At 42.8% G+C, this 25,204-nt stretch overlaps 3 protein-coding genes across 4 annotated transcripts in view; all 3 read right to left on the bottom strand.

The window, feature by feature from the left end:
• Nucleotides 1–10,277, bottom strand: lin52 (lin-52 DREAM MuvB core complex component). The gene is made up of 6 exons (XM_076108190.1): nt 10,249–10,277; nt 9,149–9,223; nt 9,009–9,046; nt 8,789–8,855; nt 8,536–8,619; nt 1–426 (listed from the first exon to the last, which is right to left on the bottom strand). The coding sequence occupies exons 1-6, from the start codon at nt 10,265–10,267 to the stop codon at nt 371–373; spliced, it is 339 nt and encodes a 112-aa protein (XP_075964305.1). The 5' UTR covers nt 10,268–10,277; the 3' UTR covers nt 1–370.
• A 785-nt stretch (nt 10,278–11,062) lies between these two features.
• pomt2 (protein-O-mannosyltransferase 2) lies at nt 11,063–17,990 on the bottom strand. Of its 2 annotated transcripts, none has more exons than XM_076107889.1 (21): nt 17,215–17,990; nt 17,039–17,123; nt 16,846–16,950; nt 16,642–16,750; nt 16,445–16,553; nt 15,856–16,015; nt 15,652–15,758; nt 15,485–15,567; nt 15,059–15,168; nt 14,895–14,961; nt 14,736–14,796; nt 14,574–14,652; nt 14,342–14,493; nt 13,487–13,578; nt 13,311–13,387; nt 13,159–13,230; nt 12,992–13,051; nt 12,788–12,893; nt 12,556–12,696; nt 11,889–12,000; nt 11,063–11,766 (listed from the first exon to the last, which is right to left on the bottom strand). In XM_076107889.1, exons 1-21 carry the CDS (start codon nt 17,496–17,498, stop codon nt 11,661–11,663), a joined length of 2,277 nt encoding a protein of 758 aa, XP_075964004.1. In that variant the 5' UTR covers nt 17,499–17,990; the 3' UTR covers nt 11,063–11,660. The 2 variants fall into 2 exon arrangements, with proteins under 2 accessions (XP_075964004.1, XP_075964005.1); XM_076107890.1 differs by having other exon boundaries at nt 16,451–16,553.
• A 3,105-nt stretch (nt 17,991–21,095) lies between these two features.
• LOC142968108 (latent-transforming growth factor beta-binding protein 2-like) overlaps nt 21,096–25,204 on the bottom strand; it is a 71,858-nt gene continuing 67,749 nt past the window's right edge. Inside the window, exons 34-41 of the mRNA XM_076107860.1 lie at nt 24,959–25,165; nt 24,750–24,842; nt 24,283–24,411; nt 23,945–24,085; nt 23,471–23,644; nt 23,094–23,363; nt 22,857–23,006; nt 21,096–21,271 (exon numbers count right to left, since the gene is read on the bottom strand). Of these exons, the coding sequence (XP_075963975.1) occupies nt 21,096–21,271; nt 22,857–23,006; nt 23,094–23,363; nt 23,471–23,644; nt 23,945–24,085; nt 24,283–24,411; nt 24,750–24,842; nt 24,959–25,165 (1,340 nt within the window). The remainder of the gene's footprint in view (nt 21,272–22,856; nt 23,007–23,093; nt 23,364–23,470; nt 23,645–23,944; nt 24,086–24,282; nt 24,412–24,749; nt 24,843–24,958; nt 25,166–25,204) is intronic.

The following is a 25,204-nucleotide window of genomic DNA, read 5'->3' as shown; positions in this document are numbered from 1 at the left end:
TCTTTTTAAAACTTTATTAAACAACCTCACAAATTGCACTCACACACACACACACACACAGAAAAAAAGAAGTAAATCATGTTTAAAATAGAAAAAACAATAAATAACGAACATTTCATCAAGATAGGTCTACAAGCAACAGAGAAATTCAATGAGAAGAAATTCATCATTCTACATTTTCTGTCAATGTAAAGGCGTCTCTATATCTGTGAGGACGACAGGTCAGCTGTGTGTGAGGGAGCAGTTTTACTCCAGTTAACGGTTTGAGAGTAAAAGTCCTTGAGCTGTGTTGTTGTGCATATCGGTAAACACACATAGATCACATTCACCTCGGAGTCACACATCTCCTGTTGCTTCAACACAACACACGTCACTTCTTGGGCCTCTCCAAGATGTTCAGAAACTTCCCCCTGGTCATCTCCCTGGCTGGACGACAAGAAGACACAGCGTCACATCCTCGCACTGCATTTCATTATTATGCGCGTGAGGGACCAAGACTCTTGCTTTACACCCTTCCAACAATCTTTCATAAGTTGGTACGAATCAGTCAGTCTTCCACAACGTTTGCCTGCAGCTCCAACCGCTTGTTTAGGAATGCAAAGCATGTATTTAATATCGAGAGTGTCACACCAGGAGGTAATTTATACAAACATCTGTTCATTCAGGACATGGAAAACAACATAAAATGGAAGCGTCGCTACCAAAGAGTCTTGTGATTCGCTTGATCGCCGTCTCAATGTAGTGAGGCACAAGCACTCAGACCTACGCATGCATGAAAGTGTGCATCTGTGTGGAGGCAAGAGGAGTAAGAATAGAAGCAAAATGTCTCTATTAAGCTGCACTTGTGATTACGGAATATGGCCGTGTATAAAACAAGACAAAATGAGAATAAGGGAACCACTTTAAAAGGCAAAAGAGTGATGTTCATCTCAGCAGTAACAACTCAGCATTAAATACACTTATTGAACTTAAATCTGAATCTGAGGAAATAATGCTAAACTCTGTGACACAAATGTATGTTTACTTTTCTGTCATCATCCTGAAGTTCTGGATAATTGTATTCCTCCAAATAAATGAATTAATACAAACAGTACTGTTTTAAAACGGTCGTAAGTAGAAATGTTTGTTTTGTGAAATAAAGCATACACGCCTAAAAGATAGTCGACACTGAAACCTTCATGAGATGAGACACTAGATATCTTCTTGCATTACAATAAAATGATTTAATGTAAATACCATCTACAGGTTTTTCTCTCTCTCAGAGACGATATCACTAACTATAAATTTAATGTACAAATAATTCAACCAAAATGACGGTTCCATAATCGTGCAAATATTTCCCAGCTCTGCTCATTCCCCCCCCGACACCTGATTCCCATCAACATCTGTGATAAAACAGATTGTCAAAATTGTTGAAGGCCCTCCACACCACAAAGAGCGTTAACTGTGCCAAAAACAGGATTGTCCCTTCTGCGGGCCCTTTTGTCAAACCGGTCTTCAGTGGGACCGCCTCCATTGCCGAGACTTTCCCCTCAAAGACGAACACTTGTGTCACTGAAGAGACTGCAGGGACCATTAGAAGAGCTGGAGATGCAGCATCCAGGTGCAGTAATTACTCTTTGTTAAGGATGAGGATCAACATCTCAAATGCATTCCAGTTGTTATGAGCTGCAAAGATCGCCTCAGCGACTCTATTTACTTTCTACCATTGTACATCACACACACATGAGACTGCAGCGCAGAGAGAGAGAGAGAGAGAGAGAGAGAGAGGACTGATTTCAAATAAGCAGTTAGCAGAAAGTCATCCGCCTTCATGATGTCTGCAATAAGAATATGATCAGGATCTCAGCTGCTGTCTGCCCGTGTGCTGGTGTGAAGTCGCCCCCCCCCCCCCCGCCCCCCCCACACTATGTAATGAAAAAGCCGGGCCAGTTAGAAATTGAAATGAGTTGCCCGCCGTGGAACGATAATGGTGCATCTGGGCGTGGGGGGCCACATCACCTTGAGGTGTCCCTCATTAGGTTAAAGATGATGCTAATTGGAATGGGATGGATTCATTTTGCACTCTGCTGTCTCTTCAAATCACCCCAAACAAAGTCACCGGAGGACCCCTGGACATGCGGAGGGTGCTTAAGATTGAAACGGCGCCGTCGAAATCAGGCGAGAGAAAGCAATTACATCGGGGGTGACCCAGAAGCCGCAAGTGCGCCGATGTCACGTTGGAATTAGGAGCAGTTACACGAGGAATGGTGAAGCGTATTTTAGATTTTTAAGGTGTCGTGCTTCTCTCTCTCTCCCTCTCTGTAAGACGGATCAAGGACGGCTCTGCCACTCCCGAGACCCCCTCGCCCCACTGAGGGTCTTATTAATTACGGTTCAGTTCAGCCTCGCCCTGCTCAGATAGAAATATCATTGATATAATCACATTAAGAGACCCCATTAAACATAAATCAGAGCTCAGTTTATGATGTGTGGCTCTCTTCATATAAAAAGGAAATATGGGGGAAAATGTTCAGCAACTCATTACATTAGAGAGTATGACAGGTGGGGGGGGGGGGGGGAATGAACAGCTTACATAGTGTAGTGGGACCAGTGAAAGAGCTACAATGGGACTTTTATATAGTCATAGTAAGAAAAGAATACGCGTTACTACTCATAATAATAGTTAATAATAAGGATGGTCTTGCAGTAAGCTATTAGTGCATTTCTATCCACCAGTTTTTATGTGCATTTTAAATTCATCTAAAAACCACAACAAAGTTTCCATGTTTGGCTGGAAGGTGGAACGTTTGTGTATCAATAGAAGTGAAATGCAACAAAGTGGAATGGAATCAGATTAAGCTGATAATTCATAATGAACATCAAGTTTGTGACTTAAATCTTCTCTGAAACTTCCACACCGCTGAAGAGACGAAAAAAAAATACTTTCTCAAGTAAATACACGAAACAAACATAAAAGCCATATTTTAATCACACTTCATTTTGGTTCGTGTGGAGTTTGACCGACACTCTTTGTATTATGTCATCTCGTGGCGCCCTCTTCCTCTGCCGTGGTTTAACGACTTCCTTCTTTTGCTGATCATCTGGATTATTGTAACAGATTATTCATTTCTAATGTGTGCTACATTTGAACGGATACTCGGCTCGTCTGACGGTGAGCCGGCACGCAACACCGGGACCCCGAAACCGAGGCATCTGATTTACACCAGTAACGTGTCAAAAACGTGTTGTGTGAAAAAGGCCGACGCTAACAGGTAGTAAACATGACTAAATGGAATTCTCCGGGAAGATTCATGGTTAAAAAAAAACATGAACACAAATGTGATCTTTTTTTTTTTTTTTTAACAAATAATTTATAAAGAAGTTATTTTTGCCACAGTGAATTTTTTGTAGGTTGTACATAAACAGATGAGGTGTGATGACCCTCTAGTCCACGGTTACTTTGTGAATAAATATGCTTATTGTAAACTCGCATCCTATGGAGCCGCGCTTTGACAGTTAGAAAGCCTCAAAAACACACGCCCACCTGCTTGCACACTCACTTATACACACACACACACACACACACACACACACACGCTTCGTCATACAACAGGGTAGATCAATACTGATTAGTGGGACTTAGAGATTTGTTTAGTTGATTAGAAAGGTCAATTACTAATTTTGTACTAAGTTAATCAGCATCCTGTGTGCCACTGCCATCCATACTAAATGACACCTTATGGATTGTGTGGGCCATCTTCTTGCCCTGTTGATTTGTTGCTATCTAATTGTCATTCAGCCCTACAGTATATCTGGTCTGAGATTCCATCGCAGCTAGTTTAGTAAACACAGCCACATCCTACTGTATATAACAATGTGACCCATATTAGATAATCTACATTGCAATCCATTTTCACTAAAGCAAGTTGAAATATTTGTACCCATAAATAGACACAACGTGTAAACAAACAGCCAGTACGGAGCAGATAACAGTCTGCTCCCACATCAGCCCAATAATCCTCTGGCTGTAGGTTTTGTCCTGATTAATGCTGCACAGGCACATTGCAACAATGGAGATTAACCTATATCTGCAACTAGCTGAATATGCCTCGTGGCTATTTAAAATGTTGCCCCTTTTGCCCCAAATGAACCACCCGAGCTAAACGCTGCACTGTAGGAGATTCTGCGGCACAACCCGGACGTTTTCTGCGATTTCCTGTCCCAGTCTGGCAAATCATTGTCGTTGTGACAAATCCCAGGTGGCCCGAATGTAAATGCGAGAGGAAAACGCGCTGGTGTAACATCTTACTTTCCCCTCGTTTACGGTGAGTGATCTGGGTGTCATTGTCACAGTCCACTCCCAGCCCCCACCACGACTCCCCTGTGTATAAAATGAGAGTAATCATCGCTCCCCCCCCCCCCCCCCCCCCCCCCCCCCGGCTGCCTCTCTCCGTGGCACGATCCCAGCGAGCCCCTGGACCCCTGTTAGCTCCAAAGACAGATGACCACCTGGGTTAACTGGAGTCCTGGACCCCGGCCCTGACTGCCCCAATTCACTTTCATTAAGAGTTAAGAGGACTTATCTGACCCTCACTGCCCATCTCTGAGTGCTGCTCAGCTATTACGGGCTGTAAGCTTTATTTAATGGATTTAACATCCTCTTTCACCGCCCTCCTCCCCGGGGAGACACAGAGGAGACGACACACGCGAGCAGAGAAACACTTGGAGGCGCACACATTCAGCCTGCGCTCCCACAGCAGCCCCCCCCCCCCCCCCCCGTCCTGCAACACATACACCTGACGCTCATGTTTGTGTTCAAAATTCAATTACCCACTTATTGATACTTCACAGGGATATTTAAGATGCAGACACGAGCTGTGATTTCCCAGGGGAGCCACTGGTTCCTCTTTATGTCCCAACCGAGAGGGCCCAGCCCTCCTCTCCTCCTCTCCTCCGATGCATTTTCGCCTGGCTGACACACACACACACACACACACACACACACACACACACACACACACACACACACACACACACCAAAACAAACACATCTGCACCTCCCAACCCCTGCCCCAGCCTATGCCTGTTCAAGAGGTGTCCTTATTAATAGGCAATCAGTCAAAAATCATTCATTAAAAAGCCTAAAAGGTTTTACACTCGCACTATGATTAGCTGGGAAAGAAAATCCAATGAATTCCTAATGCCTTTATGGAAATTAGGTGTCATTTCCGATCTGCTCAGGGATGCGGCAGGCAGGCAGAACCAAGGAGCGGTGTGTGTGTGTGTGTGTGTGTGAGTTGAGCTCTGCCTGCCTCTGCTTTCACACAGCTTCGACACTGATCCTGCTTGAGATATGGACAGGCTCTATCAGATACAGCTGCAACCTGCTACGCACATGTCATCCTGTCGTAAAATGTGTGTGGAAGTGCTCAAGATTTTCCAACAATGAACAATCGCTACAGTAGCAGCACTATTATGAAACAGCACCCCTAAATATATGTCCATGGGAGCCAATCTGAGGGAACTAACGGCACAAAGCCCAAGATTACTGAACATTAACATGATAAAAAAAAAAAAAAACTGAGCCGACACAGAAGGTGTCACCTTCAAAGAGAAGCACCACAATGCTGCCATTCACCGCAAACTATGAGCCCACAGAGAGACACAGGAGAGAGGTGAAGGAACGAGCAGAGCGGAGTAGTGGAGGTGAGGAGGAAGGGTGGTGAGGAGGAAGGGTGGTGAGGAGGAAGGAAGGGTAGTGAGGAGGAAGGGTAGTGAGGAGGAAGGGTAGTGAGGAGGAAGGAAGGGTAGTGAGGAGGAAGGAAGGGTAGTGAGGAGGAAGGAAGGGTAGTGAGGAGGAAGGGTGGTGAGGAGGAAGGAAGGGTAGTGAGGAGGAAGGGTAGTGAGGAGGAAGGAAGGGTAGTGAGGAGGAAGGGTAGTGAGGAGGAAGGAAGGGTAGTGAGGAGGAAGGGTAGTGAGGAGGAAGGAAGGGTAGTGAGGAGGAAGGGTAGTGAGGAGGAAGGAAGGGTAGTGAGGAGGAAGGGTAGTGAGGAGGAAGGAAGGGTAGTGAGGAGGAAGGGTAGTGAGGAGGAAGGAAGGGTAGTGAGGAGGAAGGGTAGTGGCTCCTCACACAGCGGCTGTCAGCTCCGGCACTTCATAACCGCCCGCCCCCGGTCAGCCCGCCTGATGGATTGATGGAGGCACATTAGCACCAGTGGGGCCCAGTGAATGCAATCATATTCAGCAGCGGCACGCTTCTAATAGGCCCGAGATTGATCCTGAGGAGGAGGAGGAGGTGAATGTGGGCCCATTAGGAGCTGTCAGGGCAGGGCAACCTTCAGCCTCACCTTCACACAGACAGAAGCAACAGAGGTCAGCCTCGGTGTACGCCGTGAGGAGCAGAGGTGCTCAGCGGTGCTACAGGTGGTCCTCCTCCCAGAATACGCTGAGTGATGCTGTCACCTAGACATCGAAGCTTTCATATGAATTCACAAGTTAGTCCATGGCCTGGAAAATTTTTTATCCAACTCCGTCAAAGACACAGTTCACTTGAACTCTCATAGATCTCAATGATATACGTTTTTCTACGTTTTTTCCGCAAAGCGATGTGTGAATACCTCCTAAAAGCACCAACTTGGAAATATAATTACATTTTCAGAATAAAGGTATTCACTCAAAAATGTCACGCAGCCATACAAGCACTGTAGCGACTTGACAATTTTGTAATTTCCTGTGATTGGTTTCGATGGACAAGTGTTGAGCGGTACTCAGCAGCCTTGAGCACACAAGTGTGATAGAGCACCAGCACCAGCACCAGCTCCAGCAGTCTGGTTCCCAGTAGCCCTCCAGTGCCTCCCAGAGGAACACTCAGCTTTCAATTACCTCCAATAACAGCACTTATCAGAGTCCTCAGCTCTCCCCAGGGACTCGGGGCTTGATGCCCGCGCTCAGCGGCCCACGACAGGGGCATTCATCACGGGGCGGAGTAACAGCTGTGGCCCGAGGAAGAGGCACGCGTCAAGCCCCTCTGGGACCGGACCAGGCCAGCGCCGCACAGACATTACTGGGGGTGCTGGTGGAGGAGTAGGCGTGGGAGGGGATTAAGGGAGTGGTAGATCCCCCCCCTTCCTTCACATTTGTGTTAATACATATGTACAAACACGAGTATGCAGCAGTATGTGCGCAGTACACAATATGCATGAGAAAGCAGAAACTGTGCTAAGGTGTATTCTAGGTGTAGGGGGGGGGGATGGTGTTCTTCTACTGCAGTAGGGTGGCTGAGTTTTCCCTGCTTGATTGTGCTCTGCCCATTAACCAGCTTCCTCTTTAATGGTCCACATGCCGGAGGGGGGGGAGGGGCAGTAAATCCTGCCCCCCCCCCCCCCTGCCCTCTCTCCACGAAGTCTCGTTTACGGGTACTGAAGAGTGCACAAACATGATGAAAAAGTAGCTGAGATTTACAAGGCCTCCCCTGACAGCCGGGAAAAGGAGAAAATTAAACCAGAGAGCGTTAAACAGGCACCCATTACAAGGCTGCTGCGACGCCAATAATAACCGTCATTGTGTCCCGTCATCCCGAGGTACGCGGCGTGATTGCGAAGCCTGCAGGCCTGCACCTGTGACAGCTCACGTCTTCATAGCAGCCAGATTACATGCTCCTGCAGGTCTAGGGGAGTCGGGGAGATTAGACACTTTTACAGCTAAATGAATTTGCGACGTGCGGGTTTATGCAAATACACACACACGCTGCACAATCTATAGCCTGGTAATGTGTAGCTGCTCGCATCTGGGCTCTCTTTTCACGAGTAGGTCCACTTGGATATTTGTTCATTATACCAACGCAGAACACATTTCAGTCAATCTACAGCTCAACTCCCTCGCCTACAATCAGAAGATCTCTTCAGATAAAGAAAGAAAATCCATGTACATTTATTTATATCTTCCATCCCATTAAGAGGGGGGGGGCTGTGCCACAGTTTTTTATTGTTTATGTGCTTTTTTCACTGGAGAAATAAATACCCATTGTTTCCTCTTAGAGCACTTAGCTACATCTCTCTAATCCACACGGATTATGACAATGGAGGCTGTGGACAATGGATTAACAACTAGATTTTGCATCAATCAAATGCTTCAGCACTTGTTGTGTGGGCTCTTGTGAGCACGTCCTTGTTTCTTACATTTTTAACAAGATTGACCTAAATCCATCATTTCAAGACCTCAAAGGCAATTTATTTCTGTTTCACAGAGATGGAGAGTCGATTCAAATGGGAAAAGTTCCAATTTCTGCATGATCCATTTTTGAATTAGGATAAAAACATTCACGCCTTTGTCGAGTCAACATGTGGAAGTGAAAAGCACACAAGGATGTTCCACCAATAATCCACGAGCTAGAGACAGAAAGACTATGAGCGCCATCTAGTGGTAACATGTGACTACCTTGAAGATGTGCATACTTGTCACATAGATTTATAATCAAGTGTTTTCAGTAAAGGTAAACAAAAACATTTGAATATAAAGGCAGTTTTTAAAGGTTTGTGTTGTTCATGTACTTACACTCCTCTAAACCCAGCTGGTAAGCGAGGTTCTGGAGTCCTTTGACCTTCTCCATCAGGTTGGCTGTGGTCAGACTACCCAGCTCTGCAGGAGGATAACAGGACCCACAATGAAAGCTCTGAAGTGCCACGTGTACCTAGTTTCAGCAAAATGTTAATCTGTTTAACAGGATTATACACTAAAACTATTTCTGTCCACAATCTTCCTGTTCAATGTTAAAAAATAACACCATTTCTACTGTTTGGTGCATTACCTTTCAACATTTCAATGTCCTCGCTCTCTAGTTCAGCCATCCATTTGGGGGGTGAATTATTGATGGGCTGTGATGTAAGACACAACAAAGGTCTAAGTAGACAACAAGATTCATAGATCAGGCCTATATATATATATATATACATATATATATCACAGTATGTCAAGCCTATTTAATTATCAAGTGTGTAAATCAAAGCGTCACAGTGAAGCTAACTCACATTTTTACAAGATGCAGCAAATTCTGCAACTCCGGGCACTGTGTGAGAGATTACAGGTTGATCCAAGATTATGGCATAAACATAAAACACACATTTCCATCGTGACGAACTGCACAAGAGCACGGAGGATGTACACTTACACTGCTCTGGCCACAGGTCTGGTGACGCTCTGTCCAACTTCTCAAAACTCAGCAAAGAGCTCTCGAAATCGTCACCTATCACGACACAAAATGTAGAAAATATAAAAACATTTTCTGTGGAAAATGCGCACATTACATATTTGTAAATACAGTAATGGCAAGAATTTCAGAAAGAATTTAAAAGTGCAAGCCGAGATGAACACTTATGGTTGTTTTTACCCTAAATGGCAAAGTACTGTGTGTACATTTTGTGTTGCATGTGGAGCTTTGAAGAACAAAAGTGGAGGAATTAAGATCAAAATGTCACTACAGTACTTGGGTTGAACCAATATAGCTGGCCTTGTACTAAATATTGCAACTAGGTCCAGTACTGTCTTTAACCAGTACTGTCTTTAACAACAACGTACTGCCTTTAACTGTGAGTTACGTAGTGTATACACACACACACACACACACACACACACACACACACACACACACACACGTATACAAACGTGTTGTATACAAGATGTATGAAAGTGACCATCATCATGGAAAAACAAAAAAACAACTAAAGCCTAATAAAGGCACGAGGGATACTCGTTATGTCTTACTGTATATTGGAATACTACACTATACTACACTGTAAAAACGAAGTAATATTGTAGCTCGAGTCCAGTCTCAGCAGTAATAACAATAACGTTGTGTGCGCGAGTAACGTTAAACCCCAGAACTACTAACGTTATTGTCAACTGTACACAGAAAGTATTTGGTAATTTTACCCGTTTAAACTACAGCAGCTAGCTTCCGAAGTTAGCTGTGTTTTTAGCTAGCTTCACCCACAGATTGAGCTATGTGGGTGGAGCTGAACGACGGGTTCAAACCATAGACTGTGTGTAAGGTTCAGGTACATATAACGTTACTACACCGGGGCGAGTGAATGCTTTGGCCAACGGAGAAAACATCTCCAAACAGTAACAATACAGCGCTAACATGTGTATTGTGTCGTCTCGGGATGTTGGTGCAAGACAACAATAGGAGTCGCTAGTGATTAAATATCCTTAAACATGCAATATTTACAATTTGCACACGGCGAAGCAGGATAAGAAATTAGAATTTACCTCCATTTGGAGACGCCATCTTCAGAATAAACACGTGATTAACGACAGCCAATCACAGCAGCCGTCCTCAGAGTTGACGTGTACCGGTGCACTTCACAAACAGGCCACCGGGCGGCCCAACGGTTTATTGTTAAAGTACAATGCAGCGTCGAGGTGATGACAGAGGTATACAAATACATTATGTACATGTATGTACTTTTTGGCTGAATGGGGTCAGTTCCTACATTAACATTTACAGTATAGCCGCATCCTTTGACTACACAAATAAGTTAATACTGCTGCATGTCAAGCAATCTATCATAATCTGATTTTCTCTATTTTATATGTAGCCTATGGCATAACCTGTTATTTACTTTGGGAATACATAAATTCCATATAAATAATTCAATTGAGTTTCTCAGAGAACCAGACTGTAAGCAGCAATGTACACTTCTTAGTGGTTTTATTTAAAGTGACTTAAAGTACTTTTTTTTGCCTCTGATGTAGTAATATACAGATGTCATGACAATTTCAAGGAGCTCAGTTTCATCCACACCCAAACTAAGAGCAGTCACAAATAGATCAAGATCACAGACGACAATTCCAATTGTGCCATTGAAATCTTTTGTATGATTGCAATACTTTTCTTTTCTATTTATTACATATTTGGAGGCATATCGTGTATTACTGTACCCGTCTGTCACTCATTATTTCTGCATATCTGGGACAGAACATTCTTGAAAAAGCGATGTTCAATCTCAAGATGCTCTGCAATGAGGGTTAAACAAAATAGAGTCAAGAGGAAATATTGATATGAACATAAATAAGCACAGACTACAAGAATATCTCCTTTTAATGATCAAACTGAAATGTTCATGACACAGAGTCAGTAGTAGTCTTATGATGTAAAAACAGAGCACTGATGGATATATACAATATAAAAATACCGTGCACTAAGACCAAGACAATCTCAAATGAAAATACAGTCTCCGATAGCCTATTACTATGTAACAAAAAGTGTTTTCTTGCAACATCTGCACTTTTTTTTTTCGTTACTTCCTTTCAGGCACTTTAGCTTATATCACTGTGACATACAGCATACACACATATAAGTCCAAGATGTAAGATGTGTTGCGAGTTAAGGCAGCTTGGTGATGAGAAGTGTTGAGAACTTTACTCTCTTAATACTCAACAACAGTCTGGCTTCCATATTGCACTAATTCAGGTTCAGTTTCATGAAGCACTCTCTACACATTATAGACTACAATACTTGAAAATGTTGAGACACATAAATACGCGGACAGGTCGAGATTCGATAGGAGTGTGTGCTGTCAGTACCTTATGAAAATGATCTTACTTATGTAAACACTGTGAAACCATAAGGCGGTGAGACAAAGTCCCTCATGTTCATAACAATATTAGTGTCTTCTTGACTAGAACTCCCAGGAGTCCATCCACTTCAGGCCAGCCATGGCGCTGCCCGGCTCGTGTGCCAGAGGACCCGTCATGCCGTACGAGAGAGGATGGAACAGGTAGAAACTAACAGACGGAAAATTGGATTACAGTGATTTATAGTGTAAAAGAAGCACTCTTATAATAGAAAATGAGCTGTGTGGTAATCTACAACCAGGCTAGGCAGGTTACTCTGCCTGTCGTCTCACCTGTAAAGAACACTGAACAGAACCACCACCTGCCCGAGTCTCTGCAGCCAATCAGAATACGGTGGGTGGAGCAGCAGGTCAGTGCTTTTCAACAGAACGTCGAATGTGATTCCTGTGAAAAAACAAACAGAAGGCTATAACGCTGTGACCAACATGACTGCTTTGTTTTCTTTCCAGGAGTTTAGAAAATCTAACCCTGATCATGCTCTATAATCTGAAACAGGATCTAAACAGGAAGTAAAATGTTGCCATTGAGTCACTGAGCTGTAGGCTACAGGCTGTAGGTCCGATATTTGTTTACATTTTGGCAAATTGGCACCAATATAAGTTTGGTGCAGCTCCTGTCTGCAATGTTCCCACTGCTGTACTGTAAGAAAACTTAAAAACCTGATGATTCTCGAGCAAGTTGTGTAGTTAAAAGTAGTATATTTTTTTCCCCTATGATTTCTAGGTGAATATATGGATCTTTAACCATAATTGACAGTGATATCCGCAGAAGTCACACAGAATCTAAAAATGTGTTTGTGATGCAAATTGCGTTAATCGTCTGCAGGTACATTAATTGCCTTTCACATCATGTGGTGTCTTTGCATCACGTCTCTTTCCCCCCCCCCCCTGAAAACCTCTGGTATAAAGGAAGCAGCTGTAATGCAGTGGGAGCTGGTACCTGTTAGCATGCTGCTGAAGAGCATTGCAGGGAAGTAGTGGTGGTAGTAGAGGACACGCCCCATTATATAGAAAGGTGCATAGTGCAGCAGCCAACCAAGGAGCAGCAGTCCTCCTTCTCTCATAAGCACAAGAGCATGCTCTGGATGACAGAGTGGAGTACAGATACATTTATTTCATGTTTAAATCATGTATTTACTGCTGCTGATCAGTCAGTCAGTCAATAATCGTACCTATTCTTTTTTGGCCCAATGAGAAACCTCTTTGGAGGGCTATAGACGCCACTGCCACCATGATAGGATACAATCCCAAACTGGCCAGGTTCATCCACCACACCACCTGAAGAAACAGAGTATTAAATCACGAGAGCGTTAATGTGCGTTTGGTCAGAGAAGAGCGACAACAGGACACATGGAGCAAGCTGAAGACGGACTTACAGGGTTCCCCAGCAGGTAAACACGATACTCTGTGTCATTCACTCCAGAAAACCTCAAGCCCTGTTACATAAACAAAACAAAGAACAGTGTAGTCGTTAAAAGTGCTCATGCATTCAATTAGAATTGTACAAAAAACAAACTTTTATGATGTAGATCATTCAATGCACCTGGTAGTTGATGGGCCAATGCCAGGGTTTGGAGTTCATCTCATTGTCTTTGGGTTTCAAGCCACTGTTACCCTAAAGAGACACATCTACTGTCAATAAATGAGTTCTGATCAAACGCAGACGGATCAGCAGCTCTTCTCATTGTGTCTTACTCTGATCATAACAATGTGGGACTCCAGCAAGATCTCCAGAAAATGGGGCTTCAGCACAGACAGACTGATGTTGGGCACTGCCGGAACACACGAGAGCAGAAGGAACATGTTGGTTAGTGCCGGACGTCATGAAGTGTAGACAGAAACTCAGGAGCACAAGGAGTGCGTTTTCTTACATTTGGGGTTGATGTGATCTTCAATGTTCCACTGAGAGCTCGGAGTCTCCTTCAAGTAGGGACTGCAGGTCACCTCCACCTGCTCCCAGCCCCTGAGCACAAATACATAATCAGTGGTGGCATGTAACCAAGTACATTTTCTCAAGTACTGGAATTGAGTACAAAGTACTTTTACTTTAGTCTTTTTTTGTTTTTCTGACTTAACAACTTAATATTTTTGCATAAAAAAACACCAGAAGAGCTTAGATAATATGATGTTTTGATGTAAATTACACTCCCCAACATTTCAATAAATTAACAGAAAACAAATTGATAGTCGATCGAGTAATTTCTCAAGCAAAAACATTTCACGGTTCCCGCTTCACAAATGTGAGGGTTCGCTGCTTTCCTTATTTTTTTTTAATAATCATGAATTATGAATGAAACTTTCCCTTGGGACTCTGGGTAATCGTGACAGCATTTCTCACTGTATTCAGAATGTTTACAAACCAATCAAACGAGTAATGGAGAATATAATCAAGAGTTGCAGTCTTTCACAATAATAGTAGAACAAGAATAGTTAGAAATAAGCTCTACCTCTGCCAATTTCTACAATATAATACATAATAATAATACATAATATATAGTATATTAACATAACAGTCACAGGGGACATTGTTCTGCATTTAGTACTTTTATTTAAATGTTTTAAGTACATTTCCTTATTATGCCGACATACTTTTCAATGCAGAACAGTGTATTCTTACCGTGTGGTACTAGTACTTTAACTTAAGTAGAGGATCTTAATACTTCCTCCTCCACAGTACATAGTGGATCTTGAACAGCAAAGGAGGAGCAGAGAAAGACTAGTTTTACCACTTTGGGAGAGTCTTTCCAGACGAGTACAGCACACAGCCGGTGGCTCGGTGCAGAAAGCGGACTTTGCTGCGCAGCACCTTCACCAGGTCTCCCTTCCGGCCTCCACACACCTCCACCTGCCACAGGTCGTTGGTGTCGCCTGTGCCATTCTGAGAACGGGCCAAAGGTAGCATCCCTACAGTCAACCATACAGAGCAGGAAAGTGCAAAAAAGTAGTAAGTGCACTCACGATGCCGTAGCCTGTGACCTGGAAGTGTTTCTTGGTCAGAGGAGCCTCGTGGAGGTGACCATGAAGGTTACGAGTTGTTCTGAAAGGACCGGGAACGACATCGAGATGTGAGACATCCTTTGACTCAGGGGTCATTATATAATATGTCTTTCATTAACTTACTCTTTGTGCTCCAGTCGAATGATGTCACCATGACGAACCAGATCAGGTGTCTCAGATTGAGCTTAGTAGAGACAAACAACAAGAGGCTCGTACATTACTTCCTCGTGACTTGAATGAACGCCACTGATATCTCTTAACAGCAAATCAACTGCGTCTCACATTCATTATGATCCTGTCTGTGAACAAGCCACAAGTTGTTGTAGTCCTTATGGAGATATGCCGTCACCTGTAAGGGAATAGCAGAGAAAAAAGTAAATAAAATGCTGATGATAAGATATTTAATTATGTGTGAGAATGTTTTCCATTTGAACCGTTAGCCTAACCTGCTGCTGCCTTGCTCCCACTCCCTCTGGGTATAAGTGCCAATGAGAGTGCAAATAGCCTCCAGCAATACGGAGGTTTTTTACTGTGATGGTGGAGCCATAAGCCAGGTCTGCATCAGAAGAACAACATATTGCCACAAATTATTACAAAGCACAAGAAACGACTACATTTAAAACAAAATTACTTTTGAAACGTAGTTTAAATGACCAAGGAACCATCACAATAGCCCATTATGGAACCAGATATAAAATAGAACAATAAGCCTTAATATTAAAACTGTAAAATGTTACTTTGTAAAGACAGTAAAATGTAAGTGAACGTTTCAGCCCATCTGGCTGTCATCAATACTAAGGGAATGCCTACATTTCTTACAGATGTTGTAGTAAACACAGCTGCAGCATCATGTGATATATTCACACACTCACACTCAGGCATGGAGGCATTGTGTAGATTGTTCCCGATTAGTCGGGACTGAAAGGCTGAACTGAAGAAGCCGTCGCCCGGTCCACTGGAGGGAGGAAACGATCATGATTACCCAAAAAATGTAGATGTCTCCATGCAATACAAGGCTATACGTAGCAGTCAGACACACCTTTTGTTCAACACAACAAAGTGGACGGCAAAGATTGTAACATAGAGGAAGAGTGGAAGCAGGATGAGTCCGACAACACGAGCCAGGAAGTGCTTTGTAATGTCCACCTGGAGCCAGAAAATAAGCACAGAACAGTAAATCCTCTGGCGCTACTCATCAACACAATCAGTTACCACTGCCATGCAAGAATATGCTGCCGTTTACCAGTGAGAGGCTCAGGTCTCCCAGAAGTCTCCAGAGGTCCCAGACTGTGTTCAGCCCCACCAGCAGGATGACAAACAGACCCACAAACTTCACCCCCAATGCCCCAGCAAGGTTCACCCCAGTCAGTACCAGCCACAGCCACCAGTACCAAGAGAAAGGCCTGAAAACAACAGCAAACGCCAAACACTGCTTAATAATAAATTATGAGCAGGCATGTGTTACTCTTGTTGGAAGACTGATTGTTTTAGGACTGGAACTGCAATTATTTGATCATACTGATTAATCATTTTTTTCTAGCAATCAGTTAATTAGTTGGTCAAAAAAAAATCTCACAAATAAAGATGTGTCCAAAACGAGCTTTTAAATCGAATTATTTTGAACAAAAAAAATAAATCGGCAATATTAAAGCCATCTTATATGAGTAGTTGAAACCAGCAAATGTGTGGCAATTTTTTACCGAATTAAAGGAGTAATAATTGATGATTAACCGGTTGAATTTATCGACTATCGTCATCCATTAGCTCACTGTTATTGCATTTGCATAGGAGAAGGCAGACACACTTCAAAACAAGTCCCAGTGGTGTGCTACCTGTACCTCTGCTGGTTGAACTTGACCATGCTCAGCACAGCTGCCATGATGAAGAACAGTAGTATCGGGTCCAACAGGATGTACTGGGAAATGGTGATGCAGCCGGTGTCTGTCAGGAGGAGGACATAAAGTACAAGGACATTTAAAATTGCTGTTTGTAAGATCAGTGAAAGAGACCTAAAATGACGATTACTCACCAAATATGAGCAGGGTGGCAGTGATGAGAGCAGCAGTGTACGACTGAGATAACTCCAGCACTATGAGGTAGGCAAAGATTGGGAGAAAGGAGCCCAACACGGCACAAAACTGTTGAGCAAGAGGCAGGACAGGCATATCAGCAGCCTTAATGTCTGTTAACCAATAACAAAAGAGAAGGCTTTCTTGTGTGGAAAACAGCATACTCCTCTCATCCCCCAGTAGTTGTGGTGTTCATATTTATCTCCTGGCTTTACGAAAGGAAAGGTGCCATCATAACCCGTCATGTAACCGGCGAGACCGATCAGCATCTGCAACAGATGAATGGAGATCAATACTCATACTGGAGAGGTTTCCCCCTGAAGACACGACAGGTAAAGGGATCCTTTGTGATCTCACTTTTCCAAGAGGAGGATGGACATCGAAGAAGAAGGTCCTGTTGATGTAGTAGCTTCCCATCTTTCCAAAGTGCGTCTCATCCCAGCTGAAACGTCGAGACAGAGTCGCCGTGTTTAAAAACATGGCACACGCTAAAGATGCACACAATCTACATGGCATGCAGGACTTTGACTCACCACACATGAGGGGGCTCTGTTATCTTGTAGAGGCGTGTGGAGAAAGACAGCCCCACCACCAGCATCAGCAGCACTCCACTGCTTTGGGGATCCTTACTGAAGTTTCCTGATGTCCCATTTGAAGACTGAGTGACATCTTCTGGCCAGTGTCCAGCAGTTGGACTGTCTTTGTCCTTTGATGTCCTTTGGAGGGGCTTTGCTGATGTGGGGAAGTGTTTCCTGTTTCGCAGTGCTGAAGTGTCCCCTGTTGTGTTCAACTGTGGAAAGCATTCTTCCTTTGCCATTAGGAAATGAAACCTTTAATAAACTGGGACCAGACCCGCTTCCAAACCACGTGACGTTAAGTCTAATATAACACTACCTAACGTTTGATAATATATTACAAAATAGCTAATAAATGGGTGTTATGTAGAAGATGTAAAGCTGTGCTGTCTGGGGCAAATAACAACATTTAGCACAGCTAACGTTAGATATTAGCTAGATTTAATACGGATATAAAAACAAGCGATGTTGACAGTGAATTACTCACCTTTCCAAGTCAACAAATGATCACTTATTACAGTATCTGTTACATTGCAGCTAAGCTATTAACCTTTTCTTAACGATAACATACCTTTCCTAGCTTGCTAACCAAGTGTCCGCTCGTCAAAAGGCGGCATTCCGCACGATAATATGTGACAGAGGACTAACGGACTCTTTCGCCTCAAATAACCGTTTTATTATTCAAAGGTTTGCATTAGCATCACAGTTAGTGCACGAGAGGTATGGTAGCTCGAGTCAACGGAACACGTATGAAGCGAGGTGGTTTCTGGGAGGTGTATTCTACTGTTTACTTTATGTGAAGGTGGGCGTTGAAGGGTAAACACAATTTCCCAGAATCCATCTGGATTACTTCCCTGGTTAACCAATGGGAAAAATTCATGGAAAATGGGAAAGCAGTGATGTAATGTGCTATTTGGCCGTTAGAGGGCGATGTAGTTTAAGACATGATTCTGACAGAGAAATTAACAGAGATCAAACCGTAGACTAAATCTTATTTTTTTCGTTTAAAAATTAATACAGTCGGCATTTCTGGTCCCCAGAAATGTTAAATTTGTCATTGATATCCATAGTCAAATACCCCTATACACCAGTGGTAAGAAACTAAGTGCATTTGCTCAAGTAATTTATACTGAAAGCACAATTTGAGGTGCACTAATGTATTTCCATTTTGTGTGACGCAATGCTTCTATATCACTATATTTATATATAAATCTATATATAAATAGTATATGAATCAGGTGAAATGCACCATAAAAAATGCTGATTACTTGCTAGTATATATAATATAATACAATAATCCAACAACAATAGTGTTTAGTAATACAACACTCTGAAAGGGGTCTTTAATGCATGATAAATACATTTGATAGCTGAAAGTACATTTGGTGATAACAACTTTACTTGTAATGGAGTATTTTTACCTTGTGGTATTACTACTTTTGTAAATGACTGAATATGTCTTCCATCAGTGCCAAACACACACCTCTGACCCCTTACATCACACAATAATGTGCCAGCTATGCATGTGCATACCCACACCCAACTGTTCAAGAACTAAACTGCTTGGTGTAAGAATAATGTCTATAGTGCCTTTCTTATCATTAGTAGTCATAGTGTACTATATACTACAAATAACATACTTACTGTTGTTTTAAAACAAATAAACTTCCCAAGCAGCAAATTACTATGTGAATATGCATACACACGGTCAATGCAATGTGTGTTTGGTGCCATTTTAATTTTTTTCAAAGAAAACTTTCAAAGAGGTTGATATATTTTATGTTTTTATTTTGATGACTGATAGCGATTACAGTCAAGAGGTAAACAAAATGAATGAGCACGATATTTCCAATGACCACAGCTTTACAACAAGACATTTATCTCAAGTTATTTGCGGCTTTTAAAAAGGCTTTAAATATTCCAACTTTGCCGATGATTTGAACAGCACAGTAAAGTACAGTGGACATCAAGTGGAAATATTTGTACAACTTTCGGTTAATAGGTTATGAATGCATGTTAAGGGTATTAGTCGTGAACTTATAGTCATCGTCCAAAGTTGAAATTAGACTTTTATGTTTCTGCGTTGCTGAGAAGTTCAGTCCATTAGACAGATAATGCCATTAAACCTGAATATAAAAGACAAAAAGGTATAAGTGAGAGTTCAGAAACCAAATGAGTAGGCTGATACCGTCTGTGATACATTCATGACATAAGGATCCAACAGAGACTAAAAGAAATGATGTTCACAATTACTAATATTTAGCCTTAACGTTGTGACACACATAAGTCGGTGCTTGCATTTCAAAAGCATTGTGTTTGTAATGAACTTGAAGAGACAAAATGTCTGTAGTCAGAACAGTGCTGCCACTTCCAAAAAAATATATTTCATTGTCTGCGCCACAGGGCAGGGTATACACACAGTTCCTCTGGTACAGTGTCAGCCACTCTCCTCATACATAAAAAGATATGCTTAAAAAAAAAAAACATTTTTACAGACATGTATAAATCTACAAAGCTATAATGCCAGATTTTTCTTACATTTTATGTTTTATGTCAAACAAAATATTGGTATAATGCATTAAGAGAATATGTATCAAAAATAATACATAGTACTAGATCTGTACAAAACATACCAAACCTCTCCAACGAAGCCTGTGTCTTTACATGCATTCAGAGATGCAAAAATGGTCTGATGTGAGATCTGGGATCCTTTTGCCTGTGCGACACTGGTACATAAAACTGATCTTTCATTTTAAGCTGTGATATTTGAGCATAACTTCAACTGAATCAACCTTCTTGTGGTTTCAGAAGTTAGGCTAGCATGTAGCCTAGACTTTGATAAGTCAAAACATGTTTTTTTTACAGAAGTATAAAACAAGTAATACTGTCGGGATCAGCAACTGAGTCCGTGTTTCCCTACTTAACTGCGGGTTTTAAGGTTGTAAAAATGGTGTCAAACAGAGGAAGGCATGTTATACCTGTTGCCACATTACAGAGATCATCATATACATCTACAGTCTGTCCAGGCCCACGTAAAGGCTGACGTTGTTAATGTGTAAGTTTGGCTGCGTTGACTTCTCACTTCTTGGTCCGGAGATCCTTCAGCCTGGGGTTAATCTTGAAGAATAGAAAGGCGGTTGTGGTTTAAAGTTCTTTCTTTGAATTTCTGATGTTTATCAAACCCGGCCTCGTATTTAGTCCAAGGCCAATGCTAATCACATGACTGAGTGAGAAAACTGGTGAGAGGTTTGACAGTGAGGCACAAACTGATTTATGAGTGGCTGATTTCTTATGACATTCCTTCTCCAACAAAAGACATTTGTTTCCTCCCCACGCTGTCTCTGAGGTCAATTACTGAGACAAATAAAACAAGAGGAATCAAGTATGCCCTCTGAAATAGGTCGCTTTCTATGTTTGCAGAGGCCCGTCATGCAAATGAAATAAATAACACAACAAAAAAAAAAAAAGTGACAGAGAAAATAATGTGGAAAATATATCTGCATATCAAATTGCCTGGGGTTACTGAATAAAAAAAGATCAGTCCACAAAATCCCTTTAAGGCAAATGGATATCTGGTGAATACTAAATCCCATGTAATACATTCACTGCACAATTCCTGGTCCTGTTGAATGTGTATGAGGGGGTATGGATGCGTTGTGTGCTTTTGTATGTTTGTGTCTGTGTATATATGTGTGTGTGTGTGTGTGTGTGTGTGTGTAGGGAAACGAGTTTGGATGTCTCAGCGTTGCTGTTGGATGTTTAGTGCCAGGCCCCCGGGGGAAAAGGGCAGAGGGGTGGAAGGTGATCGTTGAGGGAGCAGGAGAAGCCAGCAGTCTGTCTCAGTTTCCTGTCTCCACCAGCTCAGACTCTGGGATCTCTGGGATGCATTTGTGGGGCTCTGCGGAGGCCACGAAGCCCGGCAAACAGGTGCACTTATACGACCCCTCTGTGTTGGTGCACTCCCCGTTCTGACACAAGGGCACATTGTCGCTGATGTCCTCACACTCGTTTATGTCTGCAAGGAAAAGGAGACATGACGAGTTAGTCGGCAAAGGAGATTTCACAGCTCAAACATCTGCCTGCGCCACATCTGCTGCCGAGTGGCCTTATGGGTATATGAGGAGTGGGATACTGGAATGCTAGAATCATTTATATAATTTTGATTTCATTTTTAACTTCCCTTCTTTCTTTCTTTTCCTCTTTCCATTGTTAATATAATAGTTTTTTTGGATTTTCATATTTTTCTTTAACTTCCCAGTAGTGTTCCTTATGTATTCAAAATCCAAAAATGAAAAATTTGGTCGAAGTACGTAAGTTTTAGCGTCAAAATGATGTTGCTGCATTTAACCCCCCCCCCCCCCCCCCCCCCCCCCCCCCAGCCCACCTAATGTGTTTTTTTATGATTACTTTTCCGTAGTCAAACATAATCAGCAGATTCATTGATTATGAAAATAATCGTCAGTTGCATCCCTTTACAATCCCATGACAACTGGGCAAACTCCACGTCCTGATAGAGATCATGTGATATGATCAAAAGCTCCACAACAGCTATTAAGATGAGCTGAGATTGTGGAAATTGTTACGCAATCTTGTGAGCAATAAACCAGAGTGTTTCAATTAGTTTCACAAAGGCTCACATTTGGAGGTACGGGGGTTTTACTCAACACCAACGATATGCTGCTTAATATTTCCTCTTGTATATCTTTAATCAAACATGAGGTCATGTTGTGTGTCGGGCTAGATGGGCTCTGAACTTGATTCGCCAGCCATCTCGAGCACTGAACTGTTGAGAAAGATGGTGACATTAACAATGCATTGGATTATGTTTCCTTTTGGCCTTCGAGTGATTTTTCTTTGCCTTTGTCAGCACGGGAGGTCTGATTGTCATCTCATAGCCGTCCATCTCAGATGACCCTCCTTCTGTTTATGTCATGTTCTGCTGGGGATATGCTAGTGGGGATATTTATAAAAGGAGGCATGGCACGAGCTGCACAGCTCCCACATGTTTCCACAGGGTTGGAATTCAATCACTTTCCTTGGGAAACCGTCTGGCCTTGGAGCTGATAAACTTGTACGCAGACAGAATATTGTAATCATAGCATTTCATTACAACAAGAAAGTCTCACTTTCTGACAAAACAAACAAAGTACACTTAAAAGATATAGTATCTCATGTAATACACGGAGTGGCAAACATTCAAGGTCTCCTTTCTCTTGGCAGAGTGTGACTAGGGACTTTCAGACCAAAGGGTAACACACGATGGTTTTAAATAGTACCCTGCTTTCATTAGTTTCCCATAAAACATAACTTAATGCAAGGCTGTTAAATTCAATGCTTCTCCTTGAGCTTGATGATATACTGCACGAAGGGTTACCTCACTGAAATTAATCCAAGTCCTGGCTCCAAAAGACTTAAACCCGAAGTTCACTGCGGCTGGATTTTGAGATTCAACACCGCATTTTAAAACAAGATTAAATGACGTGATGGATTCCCTATTCACTCTAGAAAGTCCCTGAACATTTCAACTTGGAGCACAGAGCCTGCACGTGGGTGGTCTGTCGAGGAACTTATCAAAGATGGATGCTGGGGAAAGAACGCACCTATACAGGCCATCTTGGTCAGGTCAAGTTCGTAGCCGTCGAAGCAGTCACAGGTGTAGCCTTCTCGCACACGAACGCAGCGACCGTTTTCACACCCGTTCAGGATTCCACATTCCTCCGCTCGGAGACCCTCAAAGCCATCGTAGCGCTCTGATTGGACACAGAAATATGGAAGAAAGCACATCAAGCTCCGTAAACAGTCGAATACTGTATATTATACAGGATGCATTTACCCACCAGCATAGGAATCCACTGGTCGTGGCTGCTGCTCTCGTGGTCGTTGAATGGGAACACGGGGAAGTGGCTGCTGGACGCCGTAGTCATTGTCATTAAAGAGAGGAATGCCTTCAGGGATGTCATAGGGTCCTGCAGGGCCGCCATAACTGTCCCAGTAAGGAGGAACAAAAGACTCCTCTGGCCCCTCAAGACCGTACTCATATCCTGGCCTCTCTCTCAGACTGTCTGTGTCTCCTCCCCGAGGACGGTTGCACATCACTGCGAAGTCATCTGAACGACAGCAGCACACGGTGGAGTTATATTTTGGATGCTAATAACAGCGATGTGTTAATACAAAGACAGGAATTACAGTCGTTGTCTTATGTGCATCTTCTCACCGGAGTCTTTCCTGGGACAGAAGGCACACTGTCCACTCCATGCGATGCCCCACAGGCAGCAGCATTCGGTGTATGTACTTCTGTGTCCCTGCAGGGGTTGTGAACAGATGTTGTCCCCCTCAAGACGCTGCCAGCAAATATCCATGTGCACATCGTGATCCGGCTCTAGAGTTTCTGGGAGATAGAATGAGGAGGAAGAAAAGGCGTAAACTAAAGATCCAGCTGTTTATATCACCTGAATAAAGTGAACAAAATGAACTTCTAAACTGTCCATTACAATCGTTCAACTGTAAGGACTCCATCCACGACTAAACACTGCGCTGATCAGCTAATTGATTATTCGGTTCAGCCCTAAATTGATTGTTTTTACAAGTTTGCTCTTTGTTGATCACTACCTGATTAATAACAGTAAAATAATATTTAAAATTCTACCACAGGGAAACTTAACATTTCAATTTATTTTTGTTGTAACACCTTCTGTGGCGTTGAGGCCAATGCAGCGCCGGCGTGTGCCGTCCAGGACTAATGGAGGACTGCAGAAACAGTTGAAAGACCCGGCCGTGTTAACACACGCCCCATCTTCACAGGCGCTTCCAAACCCACACTCATCGTAATCTAGAAACACATTTAAAGAGACAGAAATTACAATATGAAGTAATGAGGTACAAGATTCAGCATTTTAATCATGAGAGTAGCCAAAAACACTGGCATGAGACATGGGGGACCAATTATCTAGAATATAAACCTACACAGTGACATCCCAGTTTATCTGTTTCAAAGGTTGAAAAGTAAAAATAGAAGCCATTTCTTACCCACACACTCAAGCCGGATGTTGTCATAGTAGAATCCAGAGCGACAGTAGCAGGTATAAGTAGAAAAGAGATTCGAACACTGTCCATTCTTACAGATGTCTGATCCAAACATCTCACACTCGTTTGCATCTGAGGGGAGACAGAGATTCACACCTTGGTGTTACATACGCGAGATGGAAAGTAACAACAGTCAAAACAGTGGCACCCTGCTTTAAACGTTATTCACTGCTGTAAAGAAGCTGTAAAGACACCCTATGGTCAATGTAATTAGTCCGGTGTGAAGGCAGGTATACCATTAAGCCGTGGCTAGCTGTAGAGAGTGTGTCGTAAATGTCTTAAATGCTTTATCCAGGTGGAAGTAAAATGGACATTGCACCTGTCTGTGCCAATGTAACTTTGTGTGTGAAGGGAAGCTATAAAAGCTCATGGATATCAATAAAATAAAAAGTATTTATGCTAGAAAGTACCTATGTAAGGGTGCTGTTCTCCCAGATTTTGTGTAGAGGGGACAGGCAGGGGTAATAATCCACTGCCATGAGGGCACAACTGGTTGTAATCATCTGCAAAATAAAAAAATGGATTCATTAGTGAAAGACAAGATGAAAAAAATATTACAACACGCACTGTATAATCTTCAACCCACTATATTCTACAGCGTCAACACAGATTATCGTACCTCTTCCTGGGACAGGACAGGCGTGGATCTCGCAGTTGTCCCCCCAGCCGGCCCCCACCGTGCAGCAGCACTCCTGCTTGGTGGTGTTGCGAGACAAGACGTTGTCACAGAAGTTGGCGTCATTCAAGTTATAGTAGCACTCTTTCCTCTCCTCAGTTGAGGGAGAGGAATGAGGGACTCCGGCAGCGGGTGTCGGGTGCATATCAGCTGTAGGAGAACAAAGGAAGCATTTCTTTAGAACAGGGA

Source organism: Anarhichas minor, unplaced genomic scaffold, assembly GCF_050575085.1.
Source record: "Anarhichas minor isolate MPS153535 unplaced genomic scaffold, ASM5057508v1 ptg000040l, whole genome shotgun sequence".
NCBI classification, from domain to species: domain Eukaryota; kingdom Metazoa; phylum Chordata; class Actinopteri; order Perciformes; family Anarhichadidae; genus Anarhichas; species Anarhichas minor.
The sequence above is the reverse complement of the archived record's forward strand: the minus strand, read 5'-3'. Positions and strand labels throughout refer to the sequence as shown.